The sequence below is a fragment of the Strix uralensis genome, chromosome 8 (assembly GCF_047716275.1).
Source record: "Strix uralensis isolate ZFMK-TIS-50842 chromosome 8, bStrUra1, whole genome shotgun sequence".
NCBI lineage: Eukaryota > Metazoa > Chordata > Aves > Strigiformes > Strigidae > Strix > Strix uralensis.
The window spans coordinates 23,815,132-23,833,886 of record NC_133979.1 but is presented as its reverse complement, the minus strand read 5'-3'; the positions used below and the strand labels follow the sequence as shown (position 1 = coordinate 23,833,886).

Below are 18,755 nucleotides of genomic sequence, written 5' to 3'. Positions count from 1 at the left end.
TCCTGTCCTGTCACTAGAGACAAGCAGTGCAAACTGAAGCTCACAGGGGTGAAGTAATCCAAAACCAAGCACCAATATAATGACTAAGAAGACTTTATAACTGGAAGAGGTTGGCAATAATGAACTTTAGTGAAATTGCTTCTGACAAGTTGAAAAGATAAAGGCATACTGTTAATTTTGGTTTTACTTAAGATGGTTTTAAAGCTTCCAGTTGAGAGTTTCAAACCGGTACAGTACAGAGAATAATATGTACTTCTAAGGAAGCAGTATTTGGGCATGATCCATTGCTGTCAGTAGAAGTCCTTCTGTTGACTTATACAGGGCACATTAATTTCAATGGAAGATCTTATTTTAAGTCCTGTTTATGTAAAGTCAGACACTGACTCTTAGGCATGAAATATACATCATGATTCACCTCTACCAGCTTTTTTAGTTATTGAAGGATACCTTTTTTAAAAAATCAAAGCCAGTGCTTCAGATAACAGAAAGCTTGTATCTTCTTATCCTTTTATTTTCAAAAGCTTCTCTTCTATTTCAGGAAAAAGGGGACTCCAGGTACAAACTGCTAGCAAAAATTTACCCCAAAATTTTAGTGAGGAAAGCTATAATGCTTGAACCCTTTAAACCCTTTACCTAATGTTTCTGGAAGTCTGAGCAAACTCTTGCGAAGCAAGGCACCTTGCTAGGTTATTTCTGCAGGCTATCCCTACAGTATTCATACTGCTTGGCAGATCCATATGGTCAAGGAAGCCAAGAGGCATGTCAGAGTCTGGAAGGCTGCGATAAAAATAGATGGGGAAAATAGCACATGTAGAAAGAGTTGTTTTAGCAGTCAGAAAATTACATTCTGTACTTTTTTCTACAGCTATGCTCATTGTTGTTTTTAAAAGATGAGGGCTTTTGTGTGGTTGCTTGCTATTCCTTTTTTTTTTACCTTTTTTTCTCCCAGTCATTTGTAAATGTCACCCACAAGCAGCTCTGTTTCTAGTTTTCACTGGAGGAAAGTGCCTTATGAGCAGGTGTAGATGGTAAAAATCAAATTGATGAGTTAAAATGATGGCTCCTGACAGTTTTACAGATAAAAACTTAAAATGCACCAGGATGCTGGAGAGATGCAGTATGTACATGTAAGAAAATGCTCTTCTCATCATAATGGTGTCCTCTTTTAAAGGTTTTACAACTACTTAGCTATAAAAATTCTCTCTGGGCTAAAGCCTTACATAAAATATCTCTGGTATAGTACAATTTCTTGCTTGTAATAAATATAATTAAAATTCATTTGTGCCCTTTTCTTTCCTCTCCTTTTTCATTTCTAAATTCCATATATACAATCTGCCTAAAGAACTAGAAGATAAGAAATAAAACCGTTTTACAGAAAATATGATACAGCAAACATCAAAGCTATGTGAAATCACTTATGCACATTGCCAAGCCAGCTCAGTGCCAAGGATTTTCATGTCCCTAGCTGTATTTGTACTTGTAGATCAAGGTGGTGTCACTGCAAGTGACCTGTGAAAATATAAACTTCCATACCTAAAATGTGTATCAACAGCCATTGTTTCTACAAGTAAATCAGGTACAGAACTACTTCCTAGTTTTCACCTAGTGACCAGTGTACACAGGGATATGGATCTCGTCAGTCAATGACCTTAATAGTTTCTGGGATTATTTTTGACTTTTCAGATCCAGCTAGTATTTATAGGCCTTGAAAAAAGTCAAGAAATATCTGGTTTAACAGATCTCTTACCTGGTTTTAGCTACTCATTTTTAAATAAGTATGTGGGTTTTTTATGTATCGGAAATCGCAGCTTTGGCAAAACAGTATCAGTATTGTTTCAAAAAGAAAAAAAGCAGCAGTGGTACTCATGCTAAAATTCAGCAGCTCGCACAAATTCAGCCCTTCCTAAACTCTGAATAAAAACAAATGACAGGTTTTCATCCTTGCATAAGGAGATGGGTAATTTCCATGCTTTGTCAACAGGGACTGCTAATGCTTGTCTGGATTTCCCCTGCTCTGTTCCACAGCATAGAGCAGAAGGGATGAGAGAGCCTGATTATCATCTCTGTACATTTCTTTTTTCTTGAATGCTCTGGCAGAATACTGTGGGCTTAAATGTTTGCATGGGATGACTTGGGCTGTATATATGACTGGCTGCTTTATAAGTAACATAAATGTCTAAATGTTAAAATCATTATTTGGGAGTCAATTTATTGACTATGCCTTCTCGAAGGACTCCAGAGGAGCCCGCTAACCAGAACAGTTGTTCTGATGTACACAGGGTTTGCAGAACTCTCGGCCGAGTTCACTCGGCTTTGTTTCAACTAAGATGCTTACAAATGGAATTTTAATACATGGAAGTGCCTCAGGAACCTGCATTTGGTTTCCAGTGATTCTTAGCTGGTACCAAGTACAAGTCCTGCAAGAAAGAAACATGAAACTCTGGGGTTTGGAGACATACAGGTACTAAGTGAAGAAGGAAAAAAATGTTTGTCCAGGTAATTTGGACAAACCTGAGCAGCATAAAAATAGCTCTGCTCAGTTCTGCCAAGTAAATCCAAAATTTGCACTCTGAGACTTGTCCATCACAGTGGGAGGAAATATAATATCACACTCCTCGTACACTGTCCTCAAAATGAGACAGCAGCCTGGAAAGCCAATACTGCACAGCTCACTTGGGACTGCAGGTCATTGCACCCGTGACCAAAACGTGTGAAAGCAAACTGGCTGTTCCCTGTGAGGGGGGAGATCCTGCACCACTGCTCCTCCTGGCTGACTGTGTGACACTGGTGGGTTAGAAAGCAAAGGTCACTCTGCTGAAAGGTGGATTTATGCCCTCCCTGGAAAAAGAAAGTAATCTCTGTTTAGGGTTTTTTTATCAGAGAAGGAGCGGGGTTGCCTGCTGCTATGGGCCCTCAGCCCAGGAGGAGGGGGGTTGATGTGCTGTCCTACCCAGGCAAGGAGCCCCAGTTAGGATGTTGCTTTACTGCATTATCCCTCTGTACTCCAGAAAATCCTGTTAGAAGAGTCTTCCTGCAGTGAGCTGCAGGCTTGAGATCACCTCTGCCTCAGCAGAAGAGGTACAGATTACGATACATTGCTAGTAAAGATTTTATTTATAAAGTAGTATTGTTTTATTGCAGAAGGTGGCACTAAAGGTGCTGCTGAGGGGACATTTCTGGTCCAGCTGCACTGACAGCAAGCCGTTCAGATTCCCCTATGGATGTCAAAGTATCCATTTTGCAGTAGAAGCCATTTATTTCTTCATAAACTTGCTGTCGCTGTTTGCACACCTAAACAAGACCAAATGCCCAAGTTCCCACAGAGTACTTGGGCAGCTCCCCCCCAGATACCCTCCTTGTCTGGTGAGGAAAGCTTCTTTGGGGGGCCTGGGGTGCCGAGGGCAGCTCAGGTATCTGTGAGAACTTCACCTGCTGAGCCAAAATTGCCCCCAGCAAGTGGGTGTGGGTGCAGCAGGTGGCAGCAGGCAGCACAGGGATGCTGTGAGCCACTACGGCTCCATCAGCATGAACCTTCCAGCCTGTGGCAATCACCTCACTGGCCCTCCAGGAATTATCTGCTTGAAATTTTCTACGGAGGGGAGAAAAGTGTTTAAGAAACAAGTTCTCCCCAATAGTGTTTTTTTGGGTGTTTTTTTTTTTTTTTTTTTTTAAAAACAATCTGAAATTAAAACATGACTATATTATTTTGGTCTTGACATGGCCATTGATAACTTGCCAGTAAAAGGGATGTCTTCACAGCTGTTTTGTTCAAATGTCTGCACGGCATGGCTATTACCAGATGACAGAAGCCCTAAAATATTTTCTATTATTGCTGAAATTTTACATGACATGTTATAATCCCTTGCTTTTTAAGATCAAGTATTATTACAATAATAATTTATTGATCATTGTGTTAGCTACAAATGTCTAATATTTCCAGCTAACTTCAGGGGAAAAAATAAAATAGGAGAGCAAGTACCAAATGGAATAAAGGCAGTTTTATAAGCAGCAGTTAAGCAGTTTCCATGAAGTGTATTTATAAAATATACCTCTTGTTAAAAGGATGCACTTTTACACATAGTAGTGGTATGTGCCTTAAAACTTTGCAACTGAAAATAAGCAGAAGCCCTTGGCTTTGTTTAGGAACACTGCTTTACTCCCAAATATTTTTAACAACTTCAGTACTTTGTGGGCGTGCTTTTTTTGCTTTGTTTAAGGTTTGAAAACATTCCAGTACTCAAAGTGTAACTGAGGAGAATAAAAAAAAGGCAACTGGATAGAGTTTTGTTAATGATTTACTGGGGAATCTTGATGTGTGATAATGAATAAAATGCAAATCTGTTTTACTGGCAATTCTCGGTTTTGATTTATGAGAAATTATTTTTTAGATTGCTTCCAGTTGGAATAAAAAAGATTTTACCAAACCTTTTTTTTTTTCATTCCTGCTGTCATTAAGTATGTCCATTTTTTTCTCTTTTATGAAAGCGAGAACTCCTTTCCCAAGAAGTCCGAGGAACAAGGCACCTTTGAAGTGTCTGCGGGCAGGCTGCTACCAAAGGCACAGGTAGGCTGTCGCCTCCGTGCTGACCAGCGGGAGGGAGCCGTGGGGGGGGACGGAAGGAGCAAAGGGCATAGTGTGTGCTTCTTGCTTCCCTCTCGTCCTGCTAGCTGCTCTGCTCTGAGGCTGGAACGTAAGGACAAAAGTGGTACTTTGATGGGAACAGCCATGTCAGTGGAGTGGCGGAGGTGTCCTGCTCTATGCAGGGGAAGAGGAGAAGGGGCAGCGGGGCTGTAGCTCACCACAGAGGTCTTATGATACTAGAAATGAAATGAAATATCCAGTAATTAAAAAGGAAACACCAAAATAAAATCTCCGCATTCTGAAGGATAATGTTCTTTGCAACAATGACAAAGCAACACTTGTATTAATTAAATGTCCTCAAGAGTTCAAAACAGATGAATGCAGGTACTGTAAATAAAGTCTGCAGTAACTTCGAGTTGTACATACTTTTAAAGTATACAACTATGAAAATCCACATTAAACAAGACAGTAACAATAGTGTCATCTTTAACTCCCTGTTCCTATTACCCCATGCTACCTAATAAGATTGCACAGATGGAACTAAAGTGAAGGATTGTATGCCCTTATTCAGCCCATAAAAGAAAAAAGCTTTTTTCTCATCAGCATATCTTAACAGTATTGTTCAATATTGTTTTAAAATGTCTTATCCAAGAATGCATGTATGCATGCCAAAATACTTTAAAAAATATATAATTTATTTCACATTTTGATTTATACATTACTCAGAAGAATATCTGTTCATTTAATTATTTCAGTAAACATAATAATGGTGGTATCACTAACAGTACTACAGAGTGTTTTCCCTTTTTTAAGGAATACGAGCCTACTTGTAATTAAAGGAATGCTATATTAATGATGCTGAAAGTCTCAGAGGGAAAAATTTAATGTCCACCTCATAACATTATGCCAAAATTACATGCACAGAAGACTTTTTAATAATCTTTGTTTCTTAATTTAGTTTTGATTGGCTATGAAATACAGAGTAGCACTTAAGGGCTCAAATTTCTACTGTCATCAGCATTTCTGCTCTATAAATTCTACAAATGCACAGGACTCCTGTCTGTAGACTTCTTTTCAAGCTTCTGTTTAACCTATGAAGAAAATTAGCTACAGGCAACAATAATTGCCGATAATTTCATCATCTTTTAGCCACTGGGATGTGGGATTGTGTTATGATAGCTAGGTCTAAACATAAGCAGAAAAGTGTTATTTTTACATTGCCATTTCAGCCGCAAAGACAGGTAACATAAATTCATCTCCCGTTTGCAAATTACAGCAATAGCCACTAGGAGTCTCCTGGTTAAATTCGTGATGAATTTACACACTAATCCTGGCTAAGGTTTGAATGCAAACCCCATGCTGAAGGCGAGGGAGGTGCGACTCTGGGGCAACAGGACCCCCAAGCTGTGAACAGCATCGTGGGGGCTCCTGATGCTTGTAGCAGGGGCACAGCCAGCAAATGTTTCAGAAATAGTCTGAAGCCACCTATGCACTATTCTTGTAGGGCAAAAGATGGTATCGATCATGAAAAGTCAGGTTTGTTTCTTTGTTAATGATTTACTGGACAGAATTTTGTGAAATTGTAACAAGCACTTACAAAGAAGGAGGTAGATTTCACCAATTGTTAGTTACTCCCTGGGGATTTAAAGCAGATTTGTTTTGTAAACTGAAATGCTGCAGGCCACAAGAACTAGCACCCCCAGGTACTTAAAAATTTGCTTACAGTATCTCTGCAAAGTGAATCCTGCAGTTCTGAAAATGTGAAGTAGCTTCTTTCTCTTCTATTCTCTCCTTCCCCTTCCCTCTCCTCCCAGGCCAACTAAGCATAAGTGTATGGTGCCAGATACACTCTTACCAATGCCAAATGCTCAAAGTTCATGAATTACAGACCCACAGGAATGGTCATGCTGGCTCAAACGCCATGACCATCCAGTCCAACTCTGTGACTGACAAAGCACAGCCAAATTTCCTGGAAGGAATGCCACAGAAAGCAATTGTGCATTGCCTGCCAGCATGCATGTCTCGCTCTAAGCAGCTAAAATTTCTTTAAAATGTACACAGAGCCTGAGGTGACCCATCCACCCCCTCTGCAAGGGGCTGGTTATCCCCCAGGCAGGAGGAGTACTACCTGTTGGGGAAGGGTGCTGTCACATCCTCCTTACAGACACAAGCAACTCCATGGCCAGAAACCATAAGCATTCACTGCTCTAAACCATTCATTTGTTTATATGTTTCTTTCATGCATCTCTCCTCTCAAGCAAAATCCTTTCCCAAGCCCTAAAAATCCTGAGCAACTTAAAAAATGATGAGATTTTAAACAAATAATGATTTGGAGGACTATTTATTTGGCTTCCACTTTTTGAGCTTCTCAGCCTCATTTTCAAACATTTCTCTGCAACCAGAAGGACTAAGAAAATAAAGATGATGTTTTAAATGAAAACTGAGAATCTCACATAATCATAGGACTCCAGGGGTTTGAGGTTTCAGAATAATCTCATGAGTTGTCAATACTGAATGTCACCAGAAACTATAATGTTATTCTCAGAATAGATTGCATAAAAGCAATTGTGGGATAGTTTCCCTGCTGTATGTTCCCCATAATACCTACAGATGCTGTCCTGGGAGGGATGACCCAAAGGTACTTAGAAGTGGTGAGCTGATACATGCTGGGTTTAGCTACCAACTAGCGACTCTTGCATTTTGCAACAAATCTGCATGTGCAAAACCCTTGTTATTCGGTCTGTCAACTCAACAAGCTCACCAAGTAAAAATTCATAATAGACTCTAAAAACATTTAATTCCATGGGGAATATGCAGAAATAAGTAGGATGCAAATTTTACCATTAACTGCCCATCTCTTCTGTGTGCTTGTGTGCACTGCAATGGATGATTGCATTGTGTATTATTGCAGACTATTATCATCTCCCTCTCACAAACTGCCTTAGATTTTACCATAAGCCCTCAGCAGGACTTGGGGTGAGCCTCTCAGTCTGGTTGTGTTTCAGGGATATAAGCTATACTACGCTGATAGCTGATACAGACTCAACAGTTAGTACCTTAGTCCGTATAGTCTGTGGCGAACAGAAAATTACTAAGCCTTATTGGGGAACTGATACGGAAACAAAACAGGAGGCTGCTTCAACCTCCTCCTCTTCCTGCAGAAGCAGGCCTGGCTGTGTGGTACCCTTGCTTATTGTTAGGATATCTGAAAGGACCCTGATCTCCTCCAAGTCAGCTTTAACCTGATTTCAGTAACAAAACACTGGTACATGGGTTTAGCATGGAAATATCCAATACTCACAACAATAAAACCAAGCATTTGTATAAGTTAGTTAGGCACTTCACCACGCTGAAAAGAAGCCTTTGGATCGCTGTCATTTCAGATTTGGAATTTTTTAGTGCAAGAACATGCCTAACAAGAATGTACTCTTTTCCACTGCCCACCTTCTTCAAGTATGTCAATGCTACCCTCTTAATTCATTTTCTAAAACTAAAAATGAACACAAAAATAAAAGAACTCTTCATTGGGAAATGCCAAAGGCTCAGCCCTACAAATATGTAAAACCTCATTTTGAAGGAAATGTGTAATTTCTACATGTAGCTACAGTACAGATAGACATGAAGCATTTTTAGGGATGAGAGTGCTCTGCTGCTGTGCAGTACCTCAGGAACGTCAAATATTTCTCTCATTTTCCCTATGTTTCAAGTAAGTCAAGCCATTACCAATGCATATCTGAACATAGTGTATATGTACAACATACATCTATACTGAAAGCAAATACAACATCTATTGTGTAGGAGTTGGTCACTCTACACTCACATCACTAAATATACACCCTTGTTGTGTGCGCTCTCCGTCTTCCCAGTTCTTCCTCTTTCTCTACTTCTCGTGTCAGGACTCTTCTGGCGACCTTCTGCATCTCAAGGGCTTAAGCAGCAAGAGAGCTACAGCTGTAACCTCAGGTCATTCCCAAGCAAACTTTCATCCCCATCACAGCATCAAGGACCTTGCTAGGTCAAACATTTTCAGGGGGAGTTCTGGCACCATTTTTAATACTTAGATTTAATCAAAATGTCTTTTTTGCTTGTTTGTTTTTTGTTCAAAATCATTATTCTAACTAGAGAGTGGACTGATAACCAAGGCCTTCAGAAATGTAAAAAAATATTTAAGATGGGAACTGCTACAATGTTTATCTGCACTAAAAGGAAGAAAGAAGTTTGGCTGGACAGTTTCTTTTGCATTAGAAGAACAACTTTTCTTATTCACTACATGATGAGTTACTAATCATCACTGATTGAGGGCTAAATCACAGCTATTATTATTCTGAGGAAGAAAATACATTTCAAGATCAAGAAAAAAGAAAAAGACCATATTATGCAGAGCACGTTACTTTTATTTGTTTTTAAACAGTGGCTGCTTGAAGCTGCTTGGAGGTTTAGAGTGTCAAAGCCGTGTCAGCAGAGATGGATTAGTGGGCAGAGAGCAAGTGGTGCAGTCAAAGGTTCACAGTGAATGTAATTTATTCACGTAGCTCCGCAATTTGTCACGTGGCTATTACCATAATGTACGTGGGAAGCAGCTGCATGTGTGCAAATAATGCCCTAAATGTATGTGTGGTTGGACCTGAACTCCTTACAGAACAGTAGTGGTTGAAAATGATACGGTAAGGCATTTAAAGGCAAATTTCCTTTCTGCGGGGACACTGTCACACAGCAATGATGATTCATACACAGGCAAATAAATATTTTGTAGCCTCTTCTCAGTTATAATAACCCCACTTACCAGAACTCATTGTTTTCTCAAATCTAAATTATATAGGTAATGTGATATGTTTCCAGTGCTTTATTAATAGATGTAAGTACATATGTTTTGCATCTCAAACTCACATTTTCTAGTCAAGAAATACTGTATTTTCCACTGAATATTTAACACAAATACTCAGTGGCAAAAAAAATGAATTCTCCATGTTTGTGAGGTGAAGTTGAAGATTTCCTTTAACTCTAATGACCTCTTACAGCACGATCTATCAAACACTTGGGAGCAGCACAGCTGTAAAAGGTTGATATAGTGTCTGCCTGGTTTCTCATATCTGTACAATTGTTTACCAAACCCAACATTTCTAGAACTAGTCTCTAATTTTAGGAGCATCTAAATTAAGGAACTTGACTTTGGTCTCTTTTAGTTGGCTTGAATGCCTACAGTTCCAGTTAAAGAAGAAAGCTGTCAGTAGTTGGTAGAGCTGGCCGCCACCTGAAGGTCTTTCTTGCTGCACTGTCCATACACACATGTATGGACCTGCTGGTATGCCCCTGCTGTGCGTGGTAGCAAGGCTCCGGCAGTGCGGCCCTTGGCTGCGTGGGCTTGACGGAAAAACTCCACTAGCCCAGCTCCCATGACCACATTTTGAGCTTCTGCAGTTTGAGTTTTTAACAACAGTCTCGTGTTTGGAGATGATGCTGAATTATACCATGCTGTGCTGTTTTCAGGTGATTGTATTGGAACCAATTCACTCGAGTCTTTTGTGATCCAGGCAAACGCACCCCAGTTACGGGTTAGCGCACTAGGAGTTTTATGCTGCTTTCTTTTAAGTCATTAGAAGTTGACATAGAGAGACACCTAATTCAGATAAAGTCAAGTTAGGTCCCTGTAAGTAGAACATCTCATTGCCCAGCTTAATGTACTGCTCAGCATTTTGTTCAGCAGGACCTTTCACATCTGGAATATGATGCAGATTTTCTTGGATAATTACATGTGCGCTCTAGGGCTTCCATTTTGAAGCCATCTATCACAAATATATAACCACTAATTATGCAAAATGAAAAGCTTGCCTTACCATTGCACAGAAAGTCTCAGGAGGATCTCCACACGTTATGTCTGGGGGATCCAGAGTCACTTTTACGTATCTGATCATGTCTCTGGCTTCTGGCTGGCAGGCCATGTAATCCCATACTTTTCCTTCTTCTGTGTAAATCTGAGTCTTACACACATCATAGTGTCCCCACACAGAAGGGTAGTGCTGCATCACAGAGGATACGGTAACCCAGAGGGCGTGAAGTGACAGGAATCTTGACAAATACATTTCTAAATCCTTTTATGTCACCTTCGTAAGGATGCTCAGTACTGGCGTACGTGCAGTCTACAGATTATACATATACATACATATACATGTATATATTTTATAAAACAGGTTCCAACTCAAACGTGAAGCATTAGGACAGGGTGCTTGTTTCACTAAGTTGAAGACTTTGGTAGAAGCCACCCAGACCCCGATGACACCCTTTCACAGCAACTCAGCACTCGTCCTTTGTCTTATAACTTATTTGTCAGGGCTTCTTGTAAAAGATGTCCAATAGCAGAAAATAATTTGTGAAGTTGCAGGTCTTCAGCTACGCTGTTGATAACCCTGAGTGATCCTCCGTGTTCAGGGCTCACAGGGGATGCCCAGACGCCCTGATAAATCAGTATCCGAAGCAAAAGGATGAGTGTCTACAGGCCTGTGTCTGTTTCCCATCAATCATTCTTCTCTTCTGGCACCAGCACCCTTTTAGAAACAATAAGAGTTAGAGTTATTGTCCAAGAATCAATGCATTACAAAATATATGATATGTTGACATTTTGGAGGTTTGATGCAATATATAGCAAATTGGTATAATATGGATAACCTTTACTGTGGGTGCTGTGCTGGAATAAACAAACTACCAAAATCATTCACAGTGAAAAGTATTTTGACATGAAGGATTTAACTCTTCTCTAACAAAGACAGATTTATAATGTTCCAGGTGAGTTACAGGTTTCTGCTTCCAAAACTGTGTTTTCACCCTAGCGAAAGCGAACAGCAAACTACTGAACTCAACCATTGCCCAGATGGTGCAGGCAGGCAGGCAGGGGAGCAGGCAGCCCAGTGCCTCAGGGCAGCAGCAGGAAGGCTCTTTAATAAAAGTGACACAGAGATGGGTATCAGGGCTATCAGCACCTGATAGCCACTTGGCAAGAGGACCTCAGTGAGCTCCAAAAGCCTTACGGGTTTCTTGCTTTTCTAAACACCAAAAAAAAAAAAAAAGGGTAACAAAGATATTGTAAGCATGCTTCCGTTTCTTTGAAATTTCTCATTAATGCTGGAAGAGCTTTGTTCCTTTTGCTTTTTCTCTTTGGACTGTGATTTACTGATCAGACTGATGTAAAACCACTGATAAAGACAGTGGTTCACTTGTAGCTTACTCTAAGGATGCTTTCTGCCTCTGTTACCTGGGTTTGGGGGTGAGGGTACCTGTGTACTCAGCATTTATTTCATAGCAGATATACCCCTTTCCTCTCTTCAGAAGGCAACTAGAAATTCCCTCAGTTTGTATCACCTCAATCATATTATTACAGGTATAAAAAACTAGGATGTTATTACAATGACCTAAAATATACATTTGCTAAAAGACACGGGTAAAAATACAAATTATGTATGAGGGAAACTGCAAAGACAAGGTACCCTAAACACAGACAAGGAAAAGCAGGGCTAAGGAACTCCAACTCATTCCTCTCCACCTGTGCCTGGCATCAGCCCGTGCCAGCCGCGGACGGGGAGCCGGGGTGCTGGGTTCTCTGCAGGAGGAGGATTTCAGCCAGCTGCCGCAGCACCTCTGCACTCTTTTTCGTCTGGATGCTAAAATCTAAGCAAACCCGTCAGACAGATGTTAAGAAACAACCGTAAGTCACCACTTCCTGAAGCACACTTTGCTTGTTCCCAGTTTTAAATTCTGATCAGTGTTATGAACCCTCTTATACCCCAAAACCACGGGAAGTGGTATGTGACCTGGTGAGCTCCTTGGCATGTCACTTTGGTAATATGCTTTTTCAAAACTTCAGAGCTATTTGCAAACGGCGTCCCTATATTTAAATAATGCTTCATCTTAAACTGAGCTAAACTACAGACACTATGAAATGCCAACAGATGGTTGAATTGTGTTTCCATAGCAAAGTAATTTACAATAATTGCCGTATGGACGTAAATGCAATTTTCCATTATATTCATTTTATCGAGTGTTACCATACAACTCTCATATATTTTATCAGAATATGCAGAGAATATCTGAATTTTCATGCAATAATAATTCTCAATTAGTTCAAGAATTTGACACAAAAGCAGAAATATCTAAGACCAAATTAAAATTAAATCTTTTTAAGAAGCACACTGTGTAGTACCACTGTTTTTGTAGCGACCTTACATTATTTTTTGTTTTCAGTGGGAATGTTTACTTATTATCTTAGAATTCGGTAATTCAGAGAACACTTCCCATGTCATTCTAAAGACACCTCATACTCTTTCCCTCTAGTCCTTTACAATGTATTTTACTATTTTGCAGGGGAAAAAAAAACCCCAAAACCCCGTAGCTTAGAACAGTCATTATACAAAAGGGCAACAACTACTCTGCTAAAAATGGAGCCAAATGATTTTAAATTTGTGACAAATCAAAAAATACTCTGTACTGGAGAAAGCTTGGTCATAGCTGGAATAAACAGTAGGTGAGTATCATGTTTCTGTGTAGAAATAAGTTACTGACTTTAATTATCCTTAGACTACAAGCCTATATATTCAGGAAAAAATAGATTTGTTTTCTTTAATATTTTCCTTGCTAGCTCTTCAGTTACCCATAACCTTTTATAACTGCTGACACTCAGATCCACTAATAAACAGGACTGGATAAGATTAAAATAATATGAAGCAAGCCACTACCTTAACACACTGTGCTAAAATACTTCCCACATAACGAATTCTCATTAAAGTAAGCCAGAGTCATAATGATGGTCGTTACACAGAATTATAGACTATAACATCGATTGAATTTAGTGCACTGACAAGGAAAAAGTGCAGAGGAGTGCAAGACATCTGAGCATTAGGCAGCTGTAGCAGTGTACGACAGACATTCCTGACAAGAAGCAGCCAATTATAGCTTAAATTTCTGGCATATAACCAGTTCTGATTAATAGTTTTCCATTACATTACAGACATATTATTAATGTATTAAAAATGTCAAGCTTTGGCAAGAACTAATACAGCATGGCTCAGTTAGTCTGCAATATCTTCTTTTAATGAGCTTCCATTGATACAGAGAAAGATATTGACCAAAGCACATTAAGGATCATATGCTGAGCACTGCTGGGGTTTTTCTGATGGAGCTATGCGATTTCTCTTGCTTATATTTATTCCTGCAGAGTCACTCACGATATGCATTCTACATTTCCATGCTCTATCGCTAAGGACATACCTATTTGAATTATTCTGTAAAAAAAGATTTAGAATAACGTTTCTGAAGTTTACAGCTCTACCAGTTGCATAGTGCTAAGCCTCTAGCTATGGGCAACCCAAAGGTATTTTTTTTGTCCCCAGTAATGCCTGTGCATTTGACCTTACAAAGAAAGCAATCAAACAAATGAGGAATAACTAATGTGTGGTGCCTCAATCCCCTGCACCCCGTTGTGCCCTGCGAGTCGCACACCCTGGGTGTTGGGGGTCCACGGGGGTGGCAGAGAGGGAGCAGCATCCTTATAGACTGAGGGCAAGGGAACGGCGAACTGCTGGAAGGATGTTAGCTAATGTATGCAAAGCCTCCGGAGCACGCCGATCCCGGAGATCTCCTTTGTGGGGCAACAGCAGTATGAACTGCGGGACGTTTTGGGCCTTGAATGTGCCATGTGCCATAGCCTCTCTGCAACACGGAAAACACCGGGCGGCAACGGTGCTGAAGGCCACTTCTATGGCCCCTGCCTTCCCCCAGAGCACCGCTCCGTCTGCCAAGCACTGGACGTTCAGGCCACAGTGAGTATGTTATAGACACAAGAGAAGAACAGCACACAGCTGACCCCCAGACTAAAATCAGCTGTGAAGGCGGCTCTGAGCACATGCATCCCTTTCCAGGTGGGTAAGTCACACCTCACGCAACGTTTTATTTCTGCAGCCTGAGCAGATACCCCCTTCACAGACCAGCTAAAATTCATCTTGGCAGAATCGGTGCCGCTAAAGAACTTCAGATCTCGTCAGGGGTTGTTAGCAAACACTCCTCCTCTGCCTCCTTCCATCACCGTGAAAATCCACCCCCTTCCCCACATAACTCCCCCCACACAAAGCACGCCGGCTGGACACCTGCACAAGCTCCCTGCTGGGAAGTCGCTGTGCAAAGCGTACGGGTGGGCACCTGGCCTCCCTCTTCGGCAAACAGCAGGTACACGAAGGAGGTAATAAAATAACAAGCGATCGCCTCTTGCATGGACCGTGCATTTGATAAAGCGTACACTGCCGCCGCGCACGAGTAAGAGCGAGAGCCAAAACCAGTTTTAATAAAGCACAGCAGCCTGAGGAGACCCAGTTAAAATCAGGAAGCAAGGCAAGGAGTGCTGGCTGTCAACTCCCAACACCAGCATCTGCAGAACAATTTTTTTTTTTTTTTCCAAAGGAAACATGTTTTAAGTTTGTATCCCTAAGAGCTTCAGCAGATGAATGTATCTAATCAAGCCCAGGTAAAAAGATCCTTTGTGTCCACTCCAGTTATTAATTATTTAAAGACAGGTTAGAACGTATGAAATAATGCGTACTACAATACAGAACTAATCCTCATACCTGCAAGTTACAACATTTAATAAAAAACCAAATGTTTTATACCTCGCTACACCTATACAGCTTGAGAACCTGGCACATATAAAGCTCCAGCATTTAAAAAAAAAAAAACCCAAACCCACCCAACCTCTTTTATAAATGCAAAATTATTCATCTATGCAAACAAGAAGGGGCCTTGTATTTAACGATTTAACTTTCCATCATACTTGGATGAAATACAGCATGTTCCAAACAATTGCTGTGGTGCCTTTGGACTCAAATGCTGCTCCAAAGTTTAGGTTTTATTTTTATTCAGCTTAGTTAACTATTTAGCACAAAAAGATTTTCTTGCCTCAGGAGGAATTTAAAATGTCAATACCTATTGGCTGAAGAAAATAAAATACAGCGTTCTACCACCAAAAAAACTGGGATTCAGCACTATACTTAAAATACTTCTGGTTTTCCCACATCATTCTTTGCTGAGTGACACCTCACACTACCGCTGCCATTACTTGCCGGGTATCATCAGCTGACAGCATATGGAGTAAAAGCACTTCAGCTATTTAAATTTTAGAGGCTTTGTATGTAGCTGCTTTAAGTTTCTCCTCTAGAATCTTTATAATTGTGCCTTATTGCCTTAAATATCTCTGTATCTAGCATCAATCTTTTCTGCTAGTTTTTCCTCTCAGAATTTAAGTTAGCATTTGGGGTGGCTACAGTTTTTTTGGCCATTATTTTTCACTCACAATAAGGTAATATATGCTCCTCAGGCAGTGCCCCCAGGGTATAGGGCTACCAAGCTTTCAAGTCGTGGCGTGAGCAGATGACACCTCAAAACTGAATGAAAACGAAAGCCTTCTGGACCCTGAATTTAGTCTGTGCTATTGCCAGATTTTACATACGTAGTTAGAAAGTTGGTGCCACTTCTTATCAGTCACAGGGCTGAGGGTTGATGGCAAAGTCCACGACTCCATATTGCCACTAACTGCTGGAAACTTTCTGGTAAACATCCTCTAAAACTCCAAAAATATGCCAGAAATCAGCGTTTGTTTGTTTTTTTTTTTTTTCCAAATAAAAAGCCAAACCAAAACAAAACCCCCACACACCAGAAAACAAGCCGGGCAAGGTTCTACTGTGGTTTTCTTCCCTTCGACTGGCTGCCCAGGCCACAGCTTCTCATCCTCAACCGCATTGTCCTTAGGCAAGACAGTGATTTATTCCCTCCTCAAAAGCATCTCCACCGTTTGTTTCACTCACTGTCTCTGCTAACATCTCCGCAGAAGTACGGCTGGCTCCTAGCACATCGGATCCGGAATATCGAAAAGTTGATTGCAGAACAATAAAAGTCTATTCAGCAGAGGCCAAAAATGCACATGCACCAACTTTCAGAGTAGGAAAGCATCTGTTTTATCGGGTTTAGCCGATCTGCGCTGCCCACCGCCATGTGCGGTTTCTTTAGGGGTTTTGTGCATGTGAACGGCGAGAGGAGCCGCCTGCGGTTTCCGATGCGAGGGAGGGAGGAGGGAGGGAGGGAGGGAGCCGTCCCCAGTCGGAGCACCCGCGGCCCGTCCGCGGCTCGGCGGCCAGCGGGGCCGCTCCCTGCACCGCCGCCCCCGCCCTCTGGCGAGCAGGACTCGCATCTGCCGCGCCCCCGCGCGGGAAAATCCGCGCTGAGGGGCGGGGGCCGGCGCGAGGCGCGGGCCCGGGCCCCTCCCTCGGGGCTCTCCCACCGCCCGCGCGCCGCGGCCGCGCCCCTTCAAAGCCCGGCGGGGCCCGGCCCGAGCTCCGCGGAGGAGGCAGCGCCGCGCAGGTACCGCCCCGCCCCGGCCCCCGCCGCGCTCCGCTCCGCGCCGGCGGCAGGGGGCGCGCGGCCCGCGCCTATCCGCGGCTCGGGCTTCCGCGGGGCGGGCGGGGGGGAAACACGGACGGGCACGCAGACAGACAGACACCGGCACAGCACAGCCCCCCTCCGCGCCGCGCGCCACCCGTGTCCCATCCCGCCCCGGGGTGCGCGGGCGGGCGGTACTCACCGCTCGGGCTCGCCCTCGCCTCACCGCGGGGCGGCGCGGAGCTGCCGCGGCGCCGGGACGCGCTGGGGCTCCCTCGGCGGCGGCATGAGGGGCCGCGGGGCGGGCAGGGGGTGCTTCCCCCCGGGAAAGTTGCCGGCGGGGCGCGGGGGGGTTCGACGGGGCGCGGGCAGGGGCCGCTGCCGGCCCTAGGCACTTGTCGGCGTCGAAGTTTGGCGGCGCGCGAGCGGCGGGCGGTGCGCGGCGGCGGGGCGGGCGAGCGGCTGGGCGGGCGGGCTGCCGCTCTTCTCGGGCGCTCGGTGGGGCGGCGGGCGGTGCGCGGGCGCGCAGAGCATCGCCGCGGGTGCCGCGCAGGTGCTGCCCGCCGGGGCTCCCCGCCCGCCACCGCCGCTCAGGGCGGGGGCGTCCCCGCGCGGGGCGGCCGCGGCATGCGGGGCGAGCGGCGGGCGGAGCGCGCCCCTGGCCGGGGCTGCGGCGCGGCGGGCTCCGGCGGCGCGGCCAAACTTCGGGCGGCGGCAGTGCCTCCTCCTCCTCCTCCTCCTCCTCACTTCGGAGCGACCTCCCCGCGACTGCCGGCGAGTGGGGCGGCGGCAGCTACCCCACCTCCGGGCCCGCGCCGCGCGCGGCCCTAGCGCCGCCGCCGCGCCCGCCCCCCCGCCGCCGCGCTCCCCGCCCCGCCGCCCCCGCCGCGCCGACCGCCGGCGCCGCCTGCCCCGTGGGGGGGGCCCCGCCGCCCACCCCCCCAGCAGCCCCGGCGGGGGCGGGAGCCGCCCAGGCCGGCAGCGCCGTGTCCGGCGGGGCTGCGGCTGCTCCCTTCCCGCTGGAGGAGCCTTACTCGCCCCTTGTTTTTTTCTTTTATTTCGGCTTCAGCCCGGTAACGCACACACGGGAGAGCCCCGTAAGTGCCGCCGCTGTCCGAGCCCGGAGCGCGGGCGTGCTGAGCCGAGCGGAGCGCCCCGCCGCAGCGGCGCTCGGGCGCGGGGACAGGGCAGCGTCCCGCTCGCCCCGCCGGAGGGTCCCCCCGCAGGGCTGGACGCGCCTGGAAAGCGCTGGTCCCTCCTCTGCCCCCAGCACCAAAGTGCCGCCGAAGCAGAGGGAAAGCGGTATTTGTAGTGTTGGGGTGCTGCCTGACCGCCCGCCTCGTACCGGTCCTCCTGGGCTCCAGAAAGATGCGAAAACTCCGGCCCCACGTTCTGCTCTGCCTGCCCGGGTCCCTCCTGCACCCGATCCGCTGCCGCTGTTTAAATGAGAGGCGCACACAGTTCTCCCCTTCAGACTTCTCCAGGCTAGAAAACAGTATCTAAAACTAATAACGGTTAGTGAGTCCCGTGTAGGAATTGTGCTTACTCTTGGCAAGTACCTGGTTACTGAATTTGATGGACTCCAGGTGCCAGCTCTGGGCAGTCGGACACTGGCCGTATTGTGAACGCTCAGGGGCTGTGTTTATCATTTCTTTGCGTGTTTTGCATGTTAAGAGGTGTTAAATGTGTTTATGTAGGCAACAGTGCTGTTCTCTTCGGTTGACAAGATTTGGCATTTTGCAATGCTCGGACGTAACCAGATGAA

At 44.5% G+C, this 18,755-nt stretch overlaps 1 protein-coding gene across 8 annotated transcripts in view; it reads right to left on the bottom strand.

Annotated features, from left to right (window-relative positions):
• The window catches only part of NTNG1 (netrin G1), a 157,344-nt gene extending 140,013 nt beyond the window's left edge, over positions 1–17,331 (bottom strand). For 5 of the 8 annotated variants that reach the window (XM_074876672.1, XM_074876669.1, XM_074876670.1 and 2 more), the window contains exons 1-2: positions 16,269–16,890; positions 10,417–11,124 (exon numbers count right to left, since the gene is read on the bottom strand). In XM_074876672.1, the coding sequence (XP_074732773.1) occupies positions 10,417–10,662 (246 nt within the window). In that variant the 5' untranslated portion in view covers positions 10,663–11,124; positions 16,269–16,890. Of the gene's footprint in view, positions 1–10,416; positions 11,125–16,064; positions 16,171–16,268; positions 16,891–17,192 lie in introns of those variants that run through there. The other 3 variants (XM_074876666.1, XM_074876668.1, XM_074876667.1) reach the window with 3 other exon arrangements.
• Between the last annotated feature and the right edge of the window lie 1,424 nt (positions 17,332–18,755).